The sequence below is a fragment of the Hippocampus zosterae genome, chromosome 3 (genome assembly GCF_025434085.1).
Source record: "Hippocampus zosterae strain Florida chromosome 3, ASM2543408v3, whole genome shotgun sequence".
Classification (NCBI taxonomy): Eukaryota; Metazoa; Chordata; class Actinopteri; order Syngnathiformes; family Syngnathidae; genus Hippocampus; species Hippocampus zosterae.
In genome coordinates this window covers 19,676,983-19,695,207 of record NC_067453.1, presented here as the reverse complement: position 1 = coordinate 19,695,207, position 18,225 = coordinate 19,676,983, and the positions used below count along the sequence as shown (strand labels likewise).

At 43.3% G+C, this 18,225-nt stretch overlaps 2 protein-coding genes across 5 annotated transcripts in view; one reads left to right on the top strand and one right to left on the bottom strand.

Moving 5' to 3' along the window:
• syt7a (synaptotagmin VIIa) overlaps window positions 1-10,894 on the bottom strand; it is an 80,200-nt gene extending 69,306 nt beyond the window's left edge. For 3 of the 4 annotated variants that reach the window (XM_052061876.1, XM_052061879.1, XM_052061877.1), the window contains exon 1: window positions 10,609-10,894. In XM_052061876.1, the coding sequence (XP_051917836.1) occupies window positions 10,609-10,642 (34 nt within the window). In that variant the 5' untranslated portion in view covers window positions 10,643-10,894. The remainder of the gene's footprint in view (window positions 1-10,608) is intronic. The other variant, XM_052061880.1, reaches the window with a different exon arrangement.
• The window catches only part of pgghg (protein-glucosylgalactosylhydroxylysine glucosidase), an 88,894-nt gene continuing 76,690 nt past the window's right edge, over window positions 6,022-18,225 (top strand). Inside the window, exon 1 of the mRNA XM_052061885.1 lies at window positions 6,022-6,031. The gene's annotated coding sequence lies outside the window, so the exon portion shown is untranslated. The remainder of the gene's footprint in view (window positions 6,032-18,225) is intronic.

Sequence of the window (18,225 nt, the reverse complement as noted above, 5' to 3'; positions counted from 1 at the left end):
CTCAAACCAATCTGAGACCGATTGCCTGGCCAATCCTGGTCCATGACTGAGCTCATTCATTGGCTCCCATGCATGCCCAATTGCTGGCCTCCAATTCACTATGCTCCTCCAGATGCACAAATCCCCCCTGCTGCCAAATCAAACACTGGATGATACACTTACAAACGTTAGATGAGTGATGTGCAATCAAAAACAATGTGAATTATCTTTTTTTTTCAAGTGGGAGGACGCAAGTAGAACAACAATGTCTTCCAGTAATCAGCGATATGATTTTTGCTTCTTTTCTGCGCAGTCATAACAGGCAAAATCACCCTTGTTCCCATGAGTCCCCCCCCCCCCCCAAGCCCCCACACCGGACTTTACATTTCCCAATCAGTCCAGTAAATGCACATTTCAGATGAGAGAGAGAGAGAGAGAGAGAGAGAGAGAGAGGGAGAGACGAGTGTATATTTGGGCCCTCATTGTCCCACTTTATCTGTCCCTCCTGGCTCGGCTCATTACGCCCCCTCCTTGCCCGCTCCACCACCTGCTCCTCCTCATCTCCACCTCACTCCACATGGCGCTCCATGCAGTCACACGAGAGCATAAAAGGACAAAGGTTCAACCCCATAGATCTTTCGTATTTGGACATGGATATGGAGCATAAACCCGAGTGAATTAGAAATGCCTTGCCACAATGGGAAGGGACTTGTAAAAACGACAAACTTTTTTTTTCAGCAGAAACATCTCCCGTTTGTCTTTGACAAGAGAGCCGAGCCAAATGGTGAAATTCTTGATTTGCTGGTTGACCGATTTTTCAACCCTCAAGTTTTCAGTAGTGATTGAACAGAACAGCATCATGATCAGAAAGAGTTCCTCCACAGAGTGTCTGGGCTCATCCTTGGAGATATGGTGAACGATTCCATTTCGAGAGGATCCAGAGGAGCCGAGGCAGGCAGAACTTAGACACACTGAAGGGACGTTATAATCCACGGCATTATTGCAACAATTTTCAAATCGAGGTATATTGTGCTTATATATTACTCAGTGAAAACGGGCTTTATAATATTTCTCACAGCTTGCCAGTGGACACATTTGAGTCCTTTTTGGTGTAATTATAGGACAAGGACTGGGTCGGCGCTCCCTGTTCAGACTGCAACTCTCACTACCCAAAGCAGAAAAATAGAAGACATTGCATGAATGGATGGATGCAAAGAAGCAAACACTAAATGCACAATTTCTCTCACTTGCGATCTTCTGTTTATTGAATTGCATTCTTCTTATTCATTAGCTTTGGTTTTACGCTGCGGAATGATACGAAATACGGTGCATATATGACACAACTACAACCATCACACCTGCACACACTCGTGTCGGGAACACAAGTCAAATCAAGGATTGGCATTCCAAATGAAGCGAGCTGAACTCAACGTGGCGCTTGGTGGACACTGGGCTCAAGCAAGAGTTTGAAGAGGACAGGCTAATAAGTGCTCTGTGAAATCTTTCTATTGAGGTCACGGTTGGTATAAGAAGTACGAGAGTGAAAAAACATCTCTAATGGCTGACACTGACGCAGGCACGCACTAAGACATGCTGCATTTCAACCTCACACGGTGTGAGGTGTTTAGAGCACATGGTGAGGAGGGTGGGGACGGAAGTGACTGACCCATCAGGTATTGTTGCAGCAGTCATGGAACAGTGAGTGGACTTAATCCCGGGAGAGGGTCTAGCTCGATAACGTGAGCAAAATGTCCCCTGCCCTGCTGGCCACCACTGAAGCAGGCTAATAGCGAGATGAGATGAAGTGTGGAAGGAAGAAAGAGGGAGAAGCGCTCAGGCAGCCAAGCTGAGGAGATGGCACTCACACAGCCCAATCTGTCAGTGGCACTACCTTGCCAGATACCGTGGGGGGTGGTGGGGGCTGACACAAAAAACACACACTCCTTACTAAATACCCAGTGACAGTAGAGCGGGGGGTTTGGGGAAAAAACAAATTAGCGCCCAAGCATGCACGCTAATTTTGGGAAGATGCTGTCATGACACAAACCAGTAATGACCAGTTTTAGTTCACATTTAATGTGAATTGACTGAGCTCTTGGTTTTAGTTCTTTGTTTTGAACACAAACTATCAAAGCGCGTGACTCTCCTTGAAAGACCTGCGGAGGTTTCCAGTCAATTAAAGTTCAGATGACCTTTTGATCGATGAGCGGCGCCACGTCAATGCAATTCACTTCCTAGCCTTCTTCTCTTCTGTCACATCTGACTCTCTCACCGGAACCAATCTTCATGTCCAAGGGTCACCTTCACAGTCTTATAAGATGAGTGAAATTACATCTTTGAACATACTATAAAAGAAACTCCTACATCTGCATTAAATCATAGTGTGCAAACGTGTTAATTAGCTTTCGAAATGGCGTCTGTCAACAGGATCATTTGCTGGGAGTCTTCAACTGAGAATGATTGTGTGACCACAAGAGGTTTCACATGGATTAGTGACGGTGATTGCCTTTTATAGGATAACACGGAGAGAAAAGGCATAATTCCCCGACGGGATGAAACAACACCAGATGCAGAATAAGAATACATTTAGACGAATTGTCTTAAGCCGAAAAAAAAAGAGGCACTGCTAGTGACCCGAGAGTGGCAAAGGAACCGAAAAGGGGGGGGACCGCTTGACCCCGTGCAAATGAGGTCGTCATATGTTATGACAGCTCCGCCACCGGGCTGCATCTGATCTTTCACATCAGCTCCTTGGTGTTGCGAACCACGATAGCAACAGCTCACTTACACCAGCTCTCCTGGGTGTGACATGCAACAGGCCGAATGCGTTTGTGGAGGCAGCACTTAGTGATTCCTCCAATCAAACCTACCACAAATGAATCAGTCACCTCTCAGTCACAGGCCAGAGCCAGCGACTCCAACCATTAGCACTCACACTTGATGAATACTAAGGCCTGGTAGACGCATGGGGATTTTTCAAATCTTAATCTTTTTTTGTTTTTCTTCAATCAGTTGCTGCTATTGTTAGCTTGGTTCAAAGCTCAATGGGTAACAAGTAGTACAATGAGTGAGTAGAACAATGTGCACTGGATTGAAAGAGAAGTGCAACAGAAACTTTTTTTAATGATGTCATTCCTGTGAGATGTCAAATAAAGAGTGCTATTCTTCCACATTAAAAAACAAATTATACGGTTGGGTTTTTTTTAGGAGGCTTGTACAGATGAATGTCATTTCCATTTATTTCAACATGGAAAGATGATTTGAGATATGAGTGTTATGGATTACAATGCTATGATATGGCAGATTTAACTTGTATTTCAAGGCATCACCATAAATGGACGGACTGATGTTTTACGTTCACCATAGAGACGACCAAATTTCAACACTCGCAGTATCCTAGAGCTGAACAAGCAAACTCCACGTCCAAATGCAGAGCAATACAGCAATAAAATTGATGATGAAGAAGCTGATGATGTCCAATGTGACAGCAGAGGTCAGCAAATGGGGAAGAGTGGAAAAAAAAATCCCACCGCAGGACGCAATGGTTACACACCTATACATAACACTGTATACATCACAACAGCTCCTACGTCACAGTGCTACATTCATGATGCGGCCCTGTTGTGGGAAAAAAAAGGAGGACAAAAGGGAATCTCGAGTATGATGACAGCGTTGTGCATCAAACATGACAAACTCTTTTCATCTTCGTCCCTCCCCAGCAATATCCTCCCATCCCAGACTGAATCAATCCCGTCTTCCTTTACGATGGAAGCCTCTTATTGCATGCACACATGTACACACAAAGCCTTCTCTTCCTCCTCCATTCCTCTCCTCTGTGTGACCTTGACTGGCTAGCACTCCGGGGCTTGTTCTTTGCTCTCTCTCTCTCTCCCCCTCTCCCTCCCACTCCATCGTCTGCCCCTCAACCGCTTGTTTTATGTCACTCTCGCCCTGCCAACTGATGTTAAGCAGTGCACCCCCCCCCACCCATCATTTTCTACTCCATCCCTAAGATACTGAGGAGGAAGGGACAGAAGATGGCAGAAAGGGAGTAAATCAAGAGAGAGAGAGAGACAGAGAGAGAGAGCCCACCCACCTCCTCCTCCTCTGCAATCTTGTCAAAATTGTGAGAGTCAGTTGTGAAAATAACTCCGGCTCTGCGAACTCTTTATCAACAAGTCTTATTTCTTTGTTTTCGGAGCCGCCTTCCTGCATTAATTTAATAAGAGAGCAAACATGTAATGAGACATTTAAATTATCCATTAAAAATACATATATACAGTACATGCATAAGAAATGCAGGCCATTTTCTCATAAGTCATATTTTCGGTTGCTTCTGTACGGTCTTCCTGTTCTGTCACAATCCCGAATGCAGATGTACCTCTTCACAGGCTCAGTTTATATGAATGTGATACGACTTCCTGTTCCACTGGAGGAGGACGAGAACTCGCAAGTGGCAGCAGGTTCGAATCAGTGTTTCTTGGCAGGTGTTCCAACAAAAGCGTCTAATTGCCACGCGGCACCGTTGTAGCCTACTCCTCCGACTCCAAAACGACTCTTGAGGTTTTTCCCAATGGCTTAGCATGGTACACATCCATCTGTTTCATAGATTGGAGCCTATTAACCATTTTGACTATTCATTCAGAGCTAAATAAACCTAAGCTGAAATGACGGAGAGATCTCTTAAATGTCAAATTCATGCGTTGATTATGCGCTCATGCAATGACGCCATTCCCGTGCCAATTCCTGAACCTCGCACATCTCGGAAGGTCTCTGGAGGGATTGCGTTTGCACATGCCGTACTCGAACTCAATCTAATTCCCTTCAGCCTGGTGTTGTCTAATATGTCATTTTCCAGGGCACGTCTGATTTCAATACAACAATCTCGCCCAAATGGAACAATGAGAGGTAAATACGAAGAGATGAGAAAAAACAAGGGAAATAAGGTCCTCAATAATATTCATACCTGTTCTGAGCCTTTAACTTCAATTGATCTGACAAGCATATTTTGAGATCACGACTTGAACGCTACAACTGTTAACATGTGGAGTATTCTCTTGCTCTTGTTTATTCCTTTTTACAGTGTAAGGTGGAACCTCGGTTAGTGTTCTAGGAAGAAAAGTGTACTCAATTTGAATCCAAAAAGTCACAATCTCATATGACTAAACAGCTCCACGGGCTACTCATGAGATCCCACCGGCACCACGTTGGTGGCCTCTTTTCTACAGTATAGTAGAGAGGTTATCCCACCCCCTATGTTCATTCACAATTTTTTGTTTAACAGTTTAAAAAGATTATTCGATTATTCGAGGAATAACCCATGTGTGTGTGTGGGGGTAGGGGGCAGTAGGCGGGGGGACACCCTGAACCGGTTACCAGCTAATCGCCGGTTACCAGCTAATCGCCAGGCACACAGAGACGGACAACCATCCACGCTCACACAATTTAGAATGTTCAATCAGCCTGCCATGCATGTTTTTGGAACGTGGGAGGAAACCGGACTACCCGGAGAAAACCGCCGCATACCTGGGGAGAACATGCAAACTCCACACAGAGAGGCCCGAGTTGGAATTAAACCCGGTACCTATGCACTGTGAGGTCAACGCGCTAACCGCTGTACCACAGGGCCGTCCACCAACTAAGATGAATCTCGAAATCATCGTGCTAGTGAAACGATTCACTTGCCCGACTTTCCTGCAGACAATTCCCACTCTGTGATGGTGTGAATGTGAGTGTGAATGGTTCTCTGTCGAGTCTGTATATTCCCTGTGACTAGCAGCAACTGGTCCATAAATCAGAGAGGATAGATTCCAGCTCTTCATGATCCTGAACAGGATAAGCTCTACAGAAAATGTCTTGCCAAACAACATAAGTAAGCTTAGGTGCATCTCACCAAAAAACTGAGGAATCAAAGACCAACATTGTAATAAGCCAGTAAAAAATCTGGTCAATATTTGGATGAGTATCCCGTGAAACCTACAACTGTTTTTAAAAAGAATAGAAAATCAAATGTATTGGACTCATAAATTCACTTATTTTCTACAACAATCCATGTTTTGCAAGAGGATTAAAATCAGGCACATCTATTTGCCAAATGTCCCTGAAAATAATGCACTCTACCTAAAGAGCTGTCATAGTGCAGACCTGGCATGGCAAAAACAAGTCATTTAGGTCAGTATTCAATGTCTTGAGGATTGGACCTGCGCCCATATCTGTGGAACAGTGTCAACTTAAATCAACAGGAACCCTGACGGAATTAAATATAAATCATGTTCAAGCAGTAGTGCAGGGTGTCACAGGAGTCATCTAATAAATCTGTGGTAATTTGTCCCCAATGCACTAACTCTCCATCTGTGATAAAAATATAACACACACACACACACAAAAAAAAAAAGAAAAATCACACTGGTGGTCTGGCTTGAGGTGGAAAAACCAAGCGGGAAAAGAGACTCTGCTGACTTTTTGCAAGTGGGGAAGCTCTCCTAAATGCGTTCATAGTGATGGCGGCAGCGATGCCGCCTGCATGATAATTTCTCACACTTGCAGTGTGCCGACAGAGGAAGCGGAGAAACACACACACAGTCATGCAGATGGGACAGCTCAGATGAGGAAAATCAGCCTCCAACTGACCAACGCAAGGACACCTTTTCACAACAACCACCTATTGGGGAGTATCATTTGCTCTCTTCTAAAAACCACCAGGTCCGACAATCTAAATTGTTAAACCTGCTCAATAATTAAGATTGTTCATCCTTATTTGTGAGGTCAACTCTGAGAGCCACTTAGGAAGTAACCTCCAGCTAGCACTCTTGCCAGACATGACAAATGGTGGATCAGCTCCTTATGTCTGGTGCCTGTATAAATGTCATGAGTATTAAAAATCATTTTAAAAACTGGTTCGGATGTTAAAAATTGGTGGGTGGACCCAGCTTTATGAAACAGCACTTCTTGTCTGTTTTCAGATAAAAACAGTCATCTGTAAGCACAGAAGTGAACATAATTTCGATGTCTCAGGCGAAGACCACTGGCAAAGAGTTAAATCTTAACCCTTTCATGCACCCATAATGATCAAATGTAACATGATAACATGACAGGCTGTTCACTGCAGTAACCGCTGTCCCCGAAAGGGTTAAAAGCTCGAGTAAGAGTTGTTGTTAGACATCTGTATCATTCCAAGAACGCAATTACATATGATTGCTTTAAGGCAAACAAACATCGTAGTGCATTTTGAACATCAGCCAATAGTCCAAAGAGCTCTTAATTGTTTCCTGCTGGGTATAAATAAGAAACCATTAAGCCATCAGACTGTAGCGACGATAAGAGTGCCACATTATCCTCACGATCCCGCCTACTCTCCTTCCTAAATTTCTCTTCTGTATTGACAAACCCCGTAATATTTCTGCTTTGGATTTGACCCAGGCTCACATATGATCAACCTCTTTGAAGTCAATGTTCCCATTAATGCTCCATCATCAATATGGCCCAGGTAGACCTTTCTCCTTCTCCGTAGCACGCCAGCATGAGACACGGGGTGAATGTAAAGGAGCCGAGGGGGAAACGCCTGCCACACAAGAACGCCCGTTTGAGAACGCTGGTTTAATAAGCCACAATCAAATCAAGTATCAATTCTCCATAACTTAAAAGAAATGTATGTTATAACCTAACTTCTTTAACAGGGATTCCATTTGTCTGGACTTTTGTTCGGATGGACTCTTCGACAAAACAGTCCGTGAACACACATCACTCTGACGGTTTGCACATAAGCCTGATTTGATCAGCAGGCCGGACAACAAACCATGATTTTGTAGAATGCCTTTTACAGTCTAAATTTGTGTCGGGATGATTTGGAAAAATAGTTGTCCCTCATTAAATCACAGTTCACCGATTGTGGGTTCTGTGAAACACATTTTCACAGAAAGAGCCGCCGGTGCTCTTTTGATGGCATTATTACACAAAAGTACATTATTAGCAAACCTGTCGGTAGCCTCAACACACGGGTTCATTGTACGCCACAACAGCTCGTGCTACAGTCAGGAAATTTCTGGTTTATATATTTCTGGTGGGCGGCCCGGTAGTCCAGTGGTTAGCACGTCGGCTTCACAGTGCAGAGGTACCGGGTTCGATTCCAGCTCCGGCCTCCCTGTGTGTAGTTTGCATGTTCTCCCCGGGCCTGCGTGGGTTTTCTCCGGGTGCTCCGGTTTCCTCCCACATTCCAAAAATATGCATGGCAGGCTGATTGAACACTCTAAATTGTCCCTAGGTGTGAGTGTGAGTGCGAATGGTTGTTCGTCACTGTGTGCCCTGCGATTGGCTGGCAACCGATTCAGGGTGTCCCCCGCCTACTGCCCGGAGACAGCTGGGATAGGCTCCAGCACCCCCCGCGACCCTAGTGAGGATCAAGCGGTTAGGAAGATGAATGAATGAATGAATGAATGAAATATATTTCTGGTTTATATCATCTTATAGTGTCTCAGTGAGCGCCAACCTTGTGGTATGACTTTTGCATAAGGTACTCAGTGCAGTCAGCAAAAACACAGCAGAATCCGGTGCTTGTGCGTTTCATCACAACTGACAATTCACCATTGACAAAAATAAAAGCATTGTTATCGTGTGCAGCCAGGGCCGGAGCTAGGTGGTAGCCACTCCCACATATAGAAAAATAAGTTGATGCCTGTGATAACTTTTCTGCCATTTTTACATGTAAACCGTTTTAGGAGCCCTTGATATTCTACCATGAGTAATTTGTATTGACTGTATGTTAAAAGTAAAATACACAATTGGTGCAAATACTATTTGTAAAAAGAATGTGATTTTCATAGTCAATGTCAATCGAAAACATTACGTTCACACCATAGCAAGCAAACATGGCTGAGAGGTGATCGTTTACTGTACCATCCACAGTCATAATTTCATAAAATAAAGTGCACACAGATACCAAACTAGCACAACACACTCAAAATACAAGCAGGAACAAATCAAAGTAAAAAGCAATGATTACAATTGTCAAGAATTACCGGTAATTGAATTTTGTATCATGGCTTTTTACAAATGGACGAGCCATTGATCACGATATGCAAAACGGCATTGGGCATCAGTGGCAATTTATCACACTATCACTTAGCTGCTAGCAAGTGAATCAGTGCATGAGATTGAAGTAGATGAAAGCAAAGCAACTGTAAAGAAATCGTCATTATCTTGTCAATTCAGGTCAGCAAAATGTTGCCTTTTCTTTTTTTTTTAATTTAGACCTATTCCCGCTTGAATTATGAGAGCGTGAAGTTTTTGGATATGTGGGCATTCTATTTCACGAAACCTTTACTGTGGATGGTATAATAAACAATGACTTCTTGGTTACAGAGGAGTTTACAAGATCTCAAATGATGTACGTGCATGCGTATAGCCAACCCTCGATGAGATATTGTGTCACCCTGGCCACCCCAATGAAAAATGTCTAGCTACGCCCCTGCCAACAGCCAGGAAAATCAAATTAGGTTCTAAATGACATGGTATAGACAAGCATTGGGACACACCTCTGCTCAATTGATAAGGGGATATACTGGATCGCTTGAGCCACAAGAATGTTCCAGCATGACTGTGGTGTGGAAGAGTTTACAGAGAACGCTGACTTCAACTCCACTCAACACTTTTGTGATGAACTCAAAAATAAATCAAGGGACCGAAATTACTGCATGAGAAACTTGAAACAGAAGTGTGGCCTCTTTTTGCCAACCAGCAGTTATTTTGTGCCAGTACATTTAATGTGCAATAGCTCGTTTCCATCGAGGTCATATCATGGAGTAATCATTTTTGTCAAGACATGTCAAAATATAACATGTTAAAACATTCTTCCCTCCAAGTTGCAGGACTAAAATAGACATGCCCGCATCTCGCATCCGATATGGTCTGCCGCCTGCACATGCATGCATGTACACTACACTACTCTGCTGTTGTCCAGTGAAATGAACAAGAAGGACTCCTCCCACTCTGCCTTTTTGCTATTTTTTTTCCTCATCCTCCTTTTCCTCATCGTCATCCTCCGGCGTGTCTGCAGCAGCAGGTGTTATTCTAACCTGAAGATTTTTTTAAGGCTGCAATTAGTATTATGTGCAGCATTCTAACAGCAGGGGCCACTAGTGGTGTGTAATGAGAGGAGAAATCACGCCTCAGAAACACGTGGGAGATTACTCAAATATGCCCCCCTCCCCTTCCTAACCACACACAAACACCCTGACACCCCCATGGCTGCTGCACCGTTCTCTCCCCAAGTAAAGCGAGATGCATTTGCAGGATTTTTTTTCCCTTTTACAAAGACCACACTTTGGGTTCCACTGAAGGGTGGAGTGTGGGTGGAGGGGGGAGGGAATGACCTTGCACGGTGTTGTCCTTAAACATGTGCAAAAATCTTGCAATCACACACCCGCCATGACAACAGGTCAACAACGCACACGCATCTCACGGTAGGCACGATGCACACTTTGCTATATTACATAATGAGCGCCCCGCATACACTTTGTGGCGCCAGCGCGGTGTCAAAAGGACGCCGAGGAGGATGCACGCGCGCCCCTGATTCTGAGTCCTGTTGGTCGTGAAACACCTTGAAAGTGTCACGGCCGCCCCTCCCCAGCTCACCTTTGCTATTGTTCTCCTCCCTGTTGAGATACATGGCTCTTGGAGTTGGCGGCACAGGCGATGGTGGAGGTGGTTGGTGATGCTGGAAGTGGTGATGTCGAGCTTGCAGCGGTGTCAATGTACTCCTCAACTCCTCCTCCGGTGTAGTTAGAGCTGTTTTATTGTTTTGCTCCTTCACAGCCTCTCGCTCTCTCTCTCTCTCTCTCTCACACGCTCTCTGTCTCCCTCTCTCTCTCTGCCTCCCTCTCTCTCCCTGTCTCCTCCTAAGAGTCAGAATGTGTAGGTACAGGCTGCTGGATACCCTCACTAGCTCCCTCCTCCACCTCCTCCTCCTCCTACTTGTGATTCCCTCCCTCTTTCCTAATGAGCAGGATCGAGCTTTGGTGACTCACATAAAACAGAACAGATTTTTTTTTTTTACATTTTTTTTAAATGTACACAATAGCATGGGTAAAAAATCGTTGGCACTGCCCTACCCACTCTTGAGGACTTGCACACTGCAAGAATCAAGACAAGGGCACGGAAAATCCTCCTGGACCCCCCGCACCCTGCCCACCACCTTTTCCAGCCACTCCCCTCAGGCAGACGCTACAGATCCATGCGCACCAAATCCAGTAGACACTTAAACAGCTTCTTCCCTCTAGCCATTAACTCTTTAAACAGTCACTGACGTAGTCACTCTTCTTGCATTACAAAATGGTACTACAAAACTACTGGTTACTCTAAAATGGTTCAATGATTTTGTTGTTTACGATGATACTAATGCAGCGTGTTATACCGGAGACAAATTCCTTGTGTGTTCTACATAATTGGCCAATAAAGATGAATCTGATTCTGGGTATTTTGTTTACTACACAGGGACATGGGAATGTTTCTATTGCATTGGATTGGTTTCCCAATAAAAACCAAACTGAAAATGAAGAAAGCCTGTCCACTTGGGCGTAAAAACTGGCGCAGCGTGATTTTTGTACAGATGCAAGCCTCGTCTAGCGCGTTTGGAAATTTGGCAGACTGTCCTGCGCCATGGTGGGTCTTCTGGCAAACCAAGGGCGTTTTCTTTTACATGGCCCCCGACGCATCATAGATCAATCAAAAGCAGGTCTAAATTATGGTGCAGGCACACCCATACCAAAACCTCAGTTTTAGAGAGGCACATGTAATACATGCGGCGGAATTATTATTGGGTGCATTCAGAAATTCACCCTGATGTCCAAACTACAGGCTAACATGTGAGTGGAATTTCCCAGCCCCCCCCCAAAAAAATATCACCTTGTTCCAGTCACAGATGACGGTCCCACTCCGGGTCAAAGCCACTCCCACTCCCATCCTTCACCCCCTCAGAATGACTCCTACTCAAGGACTACTCCCATTTTGGAGGTTAGCTACATTAAAAATGGCTGCACAGTTGTGAACATTTTTTTTTTAATTCCAGCTGAATAAATACGCTACCGCCTGCTCCCATGAATTTCTATTCTTATACCGTCCCAATACCATGATTTAAGGTAAAGTTGACTACCATCCTGTGAGAATCCGGGACCTTTGGGATTGCCGAATAAGAATGTCACACTCTAGTCCAAACATGACACAGAGTGGTAGGTTCATAGATGCAGAGCATGTGCCCTTCCCATTATTTTCCAAATGTGCCCGATGCTAGAAACCAATCAAGCGCTTGTGCTTTAACCGTTTCAATTTGTAATGCCTGAGGCTTTGGATGTTCCTTGTCTTCAGTCAGAGCATTCCGGCACTCCTTTTTTGGGGCACTCTGAATAACCGAATGGCACATATCAACAACGATGGTCGGAGTAAAGTGGAGTGAGCTCGGAGCGTATTACTGAACATACCCATCATAACACTACAAATGACTGTGTGCTTGCTTGTGTGCGTTGCGAGTGTGCCCGTCTACCTCAAATGCAACAGTGCAACTTCTACAGATTCTTATTAATGGTCCAGTCAAACCAGATGGCAATATACAGTACATGTACTTAATGTGTGTGTGTGAGTGTGTGTGTGTGTTGAGTCTAGATAAGTTCAATACAATACAATACATACAATACATGCTGATTTATATAGCGCTTTCACAACAGCGGCAGCTGTAACAAAGCGCTTAACAAAACAGTTAACATAAAGTAAAATAATAAACACAACACATAAAACACAGACAGTCATGCAGTTCTAACCACTTTTCCATCACATGCTTTGTTGTTTGAAGCGGTTTGAGATGGAAGAATGCTTAAGAGGTTCATCCCAGATGTTTATATGTCATTGTTTCATGAAACGTGGAAGCGATAAAGCTACAGATTTTTTGACATTGTTGTAATTGTATTTATAACTTATTGATTGATGTTTAGGGCACACTTGCTCAGTAGAATTTTGTGTTTTCAAAGACTCCAAGTCAAAGTCTTTTTGTAAGTTAACAACTCTAATTGAAGTAGAGAAATTTCCTAGTCACTCGGTTCATTTGCCCTCAATTTTAGTGTAAGACTAACCTATAACATCAAAACATTTATTTATAACAAATCTGATATTGTTTATTGTTATTCTAGATTAATTGGTTGTTTATGCTCCGTTACTCTACACATGGGAAGAGGTGAGCTGCCGTCAAATTTATGAAGGAAAAATGGCATCCACCACATATATCAGCCAACCGCTCATGTCTCATTAAAACAATTTGATTTTGGTTCCCAGATCAGCCAATATTTTATGAAGCCCATTCTATTTCTTCTTCTACTCAGTATTTTTGGCACCATGCTGCCACCGCAGGTTGGCATTGGTACTTGCATATCAGCACAACACGAACATACTGATTTTTTTTTCCCCTCATCATGTGGTTTGTCTCCTCGTGTTCTAAAAAAAAAATCGATTAAGATGTTAAAAATTGTATGGGTGTCCACTTTAGCAGACATTGTTTTATTTGGTCAAGTAAGAAAAACCTGCAACACAGCAAAATGACACTGATTGGGAAAAGAAAGGTGGCACCCATCTGGCCCACCTACTGCTGCATATCATTACCAATCTTCCCACAGATGGTGGTCAGATGGCCTCGTAGAAGAAACCATTGAGTTCGGTATTAGGCTGGTCCTCAGATGTAATGATCTCAGAGTAATCGGCTATATAATCTGTCGCTACTTTGCTTCAAATTGACATGGTGGCTAAGATTTTTGCACCAAGTGGCTACATTGTGAGCAAAGAAGAATATGACTGATTTAATCCCAGAATAAAAGGCCGTTGAAAGACAATGGTTTACATGAGATCATGTATTGGACATTTGTTCGTCTTCTTCAGAGTCCAACCTGTAATTGAACTACTGGGAAATCACAGAACAGATCGAGTACCGCCCCCAACCCTAAAAAAAAGAGGTTTATGATAAATGTATGATATTTGAACGTTTTTAATGGTATCTGATGGCTGTGTGCGTGTGTGTGTGTGTGTGTGTGTGAATATTGCAGCGAGTGTGCACAATAAAAAGCTAATATGGCATTCATGCACTGCACTCCGTGATATTGCAGATTACAATTCAATAGGATGTCAGCAGGGCTGTACACATATGGATGCAAAGGCTTTGATGAGTGGCGATGGCTCCACTAACAGTAAGCCGGCGCTCCGTCGGTCAGGACGGGAAGGTCGTCTGCTCAACGCATCCCGCGGTGATTTCCATTTGATAATACTTTGTTTTGCGCTACTCGCTGTGCCGTTACACTGACAATCTCTGGCCGTTTGTTATGTGAATCCTCTGCAGGCTCATTTGAACCCAAGCTCCCTGCCCCGCATTTTTATCCTTGTGGCGTCTGTCACTGATGTCTCCACTGTCATCTTTATTGAAAGTACCCTCTTTTCCCCTTAAAATATACTGATTCCCATTGATGTGGTGACCTATATAACGCCCTCCCCTTCTGTCCTCTCTTCACGCTCTCCCGTTTCTGTCAACCGCCCGTGATTTCCCCTCCTTTTCTCCCTTAACGCTCCCTTATTTCTTCAAATAGTGGCTTCTGCTCCAATTGATGTTGCGTCTCAATTAATCATTGAGTGCACCATCTGCTTTAATTCTACATATTCATCCTTCTAAACTAGAAATGAAACGCGTTTATTGAAATGACTAGCAACTATTGGTTAGACTACTAAATTACAACCTTGATCATCGCAATTAATCTATCAATTTTCGAGTGCACTTTTCCTGTTTATGTTAGATTTAAGCCGAACAGGTAATATTGCATCCTTCAGGTATCTCGTGTGCCTTTGCTCGTGGGGACACAACCGGGCTTACTTTGAAAAAAAAAGTTTGCTAGTCAATTTGGTAGCCGGTGGTTGCGCTACTTGCTAAATGCTAGCTCGGTTGACTGTTCAACAGCTGTCAACAAGTCAATACATTCACCAGATATATCAAGTTCCTCGCTCCCAATTCTCCAAGCCTGTGCCTTTTTGGCTCGGTCCCGGCCGTATCGGAAGCCGGCTGAATTGCACACTTCTCGGTGCCCCGAGACCGACATTGTCCTACAGTGATTTTATTTCACCACACTGTGTGCGCCTGTTTATGCTTGTGCCGCTGTGGCAAGTGATATAGAAGTATGTGCTCAACGCCGATCGTCTATCGGAGACGCAATGCCGCTTTGAGTTCACATCTGTGAACCCTGTAGTGGCCATGTTAGCTTGGGGCTACAGTCTCATCCAAAAGTACTGGAAAGCATGAGAATTAGCTTGGCAACGCTGTAGGCACGCAGCTCAAACGAAGCATGTTATATCTACTTATTCATATTTATGGTTGTGGTTTACTGGAGCAAGTTCTTGTCTTGTGCGCAGAGGTGTCAAATCTAGAAAGTAAGAAGCCTGGCACCGTTTGGCTTTAGCCACAGCTGCTTCTAACTCAACCGGCAGGTAAACGAGCTCTTGAGTTTCAGATTTTTCACAAGAATGCACTACAGTAAACAGCAGCCATATGAATAGATAGGTACAACACACACCTTTTGAGTTGCTTACCTATGGCAATGCTAAGCTAATGTCTATGCTTTCCATTATCTTTGATGGGAGAGTCGCCCTTGCTAACCACCTGAGGGTCAATTTACTGTATGGTATATATGTGACGACAGTGGAACACCCCACAAACATGTGTGCCAGTTTCTGTCTTTTCAGTATGGAACTAAGAAACTTCGACAGCAACTGTACAAAGAAAAAAAGTCTTGACTGGACTGGAAACTATTATCTGTCCGTGAAATCTGGAGTTCGTTGGTTCCGGGTCTATCAAGTTGAGGTTCCACTGCATTTGCTTTTGGGATATGCCATGCAAACCCATCAGTGTGACATCATTTTGTCAAAGGGGAGGTGCTCATGAACACAGATTGACAGACTTGTGAAAAATAGACAAATAGGTCTTTTGTCTGCATTGAAAAAAGTCTGAGATGTTTGAGTTTACCTCATTAAAAAATGGAAGCAAAAACAAGTGTCACATTTATAATTTTATTCAGTGTACTACCTTTGCTCCACCTTTTCTCCTTTCCTCTTGCTCAAAAGCAGAGAGGCTAATAATAGTCGGCAGTGCACTCTTAGCTCATGTCACATGAAAAGGGATTTAGTGCCTGCTGTTTAATTTGATATTGTCCAAGTTTCTCTCATTGTGTTAACCTGTCACGTCTCATGTGGCGACACAGCAGAAAGACAGATGAAAAGAAGCGCTCAAAGATGAAACCCCACTACAGCTGAGAATACAAAAAATGTGGCACTGTATGTTGTGATATGAAGGTGCTCGCTTGTAATTATTCAGCAGGGTGCCTCGAAATTGCACCCCTGGAAACTAATGCTCTGAAGCGTAATGTTGAATATGGTGCAAACGGTGGGGGATTAATAATGTATCACCTTCTGCCATAACAGCACTTCTGCTAAATGTGCAGGAACCATGCTGGATGGTTTCACTGACCCCAAAAACAGTTGATGCAAAAGAAAAATACATCGACATGGAAAAACACATTTTTCAATATTGCCAGCATTAAACTGTTTTCTAGTCGGGTCTGTAGGGATCATGATAATAATCACTGCTGGATGCGTATGGTAGGGGGATGAAGACTAGGATGGGAAGCTCGGTACAGTATACACCTGGGGTGCAAATATGAGCCATCCCTCTTCCTATTCTTTTCCTGAAGCTATCTTGTAGCAATCTACTGACATCTGGTGGCCATTTGGGGCATACATTCTTTGAAATATTTGCAGGAATAATGATCCGAATTTGAATGAAAGTAATTTCGAACGTACAGGTTCGGTTTACGACTGGGATGTCGTGGTGAACTATGGACCCTCAACAAGGATATATTTATATAATTCAGTGACTAGCGATGGATTCAGAACATAGGCCCTCAGTGGGGATTTCAGTGACCTAATACAGTGTTTCGTAACCTTTACTGAGCCAAGGCAGATGTTTTACTTTGGGAAAGAGATCTCCCGTTACACCACTTTGCAAAAAGATCCACAAAACGTGTATACACATGGTAATGCTGTCATGTCATCTGGTGGAAGAGCATTTATTGTTCCGAGTAAGTGTAAATAAACAAAATATGTGTGTGTGGGTGTGTATGTACAGACAGACAGACAGGTGGATATAGGATTGATTGTTTTGGGGCAAACAAGTGCCAGGTTAAGGTAAATCAGATTGAATGTTCTATCCTTTAATGGTGTAAATATGATCAATACATCATTTTATGTCTTCATAGGTATAAAACATATTGCTTGGTTATCCGTCTTTTGTTTTATTCTACAGAGAGCAGGAAGGTGACTTTATATAGTACCGTACTGTAATAGTATTCAGTTTGTTATTTTATCACTTTTATGTTTATCCTCGCATTCAAAACCTCACATAATCTTCACATATATCAGTGGACTTCATTCTAGACAGGACATCATCATTGCTCTTCACCACACAATTAACTATTGGCTGAATTTCACTAGGGTGATTGAGAATAACAAGAAAAACAGCAAGAGGTTTCCTTTCAAAAAAGTGTTACACAATTTAGTACTCGCCGTAAGGCCTGGTTTAAAACATGCATACTGTCTAACATGATAAAAGCATAATAACTTTCAATAAAATGCATAGTACTCACCTCAGACGCTTACTTTGAAGACAAAATCCTCAGGGCTAGTTTGTGTTGTGTAGTTCGAGCTGGCAAGTATTTGCTGCTCCTGAAGTGGCAATAACAATACATTTCTCGGTTGAAAGAAGTTAGCTTGCAACAGGGTTCTCCAACCTGTCTTCAGACTGTCCAGCCTCTCTTGAAAAGACCAACTTGAAAATGCTGTATTTGTTTTAATCATGTCCGACATCACCTTCCAGGTAACAAGATAATTTGGCGTACGTATTTATCTCAACCAATCAGGAGTGCACACAACCCAGGGCAGATTCGATTCATATGGCAACACGTAGAGCATGACATCTGATTGGAGAAAACAATTCCACATACACGCGACGAGAAGCTGAGCACAAGACACAAAACAAGCTGTGAAATCAAGGTAATTACTTTTTGAAATTAATGCATACAATTTCATCTAAGTTTTAAATTAAGGTCAATCATGATTGCACGCCACTGCAAAAATTAATCAGCAAGAGTTTTTTTTTATTTTGAGGGAAGCTTTTGGCTTGTA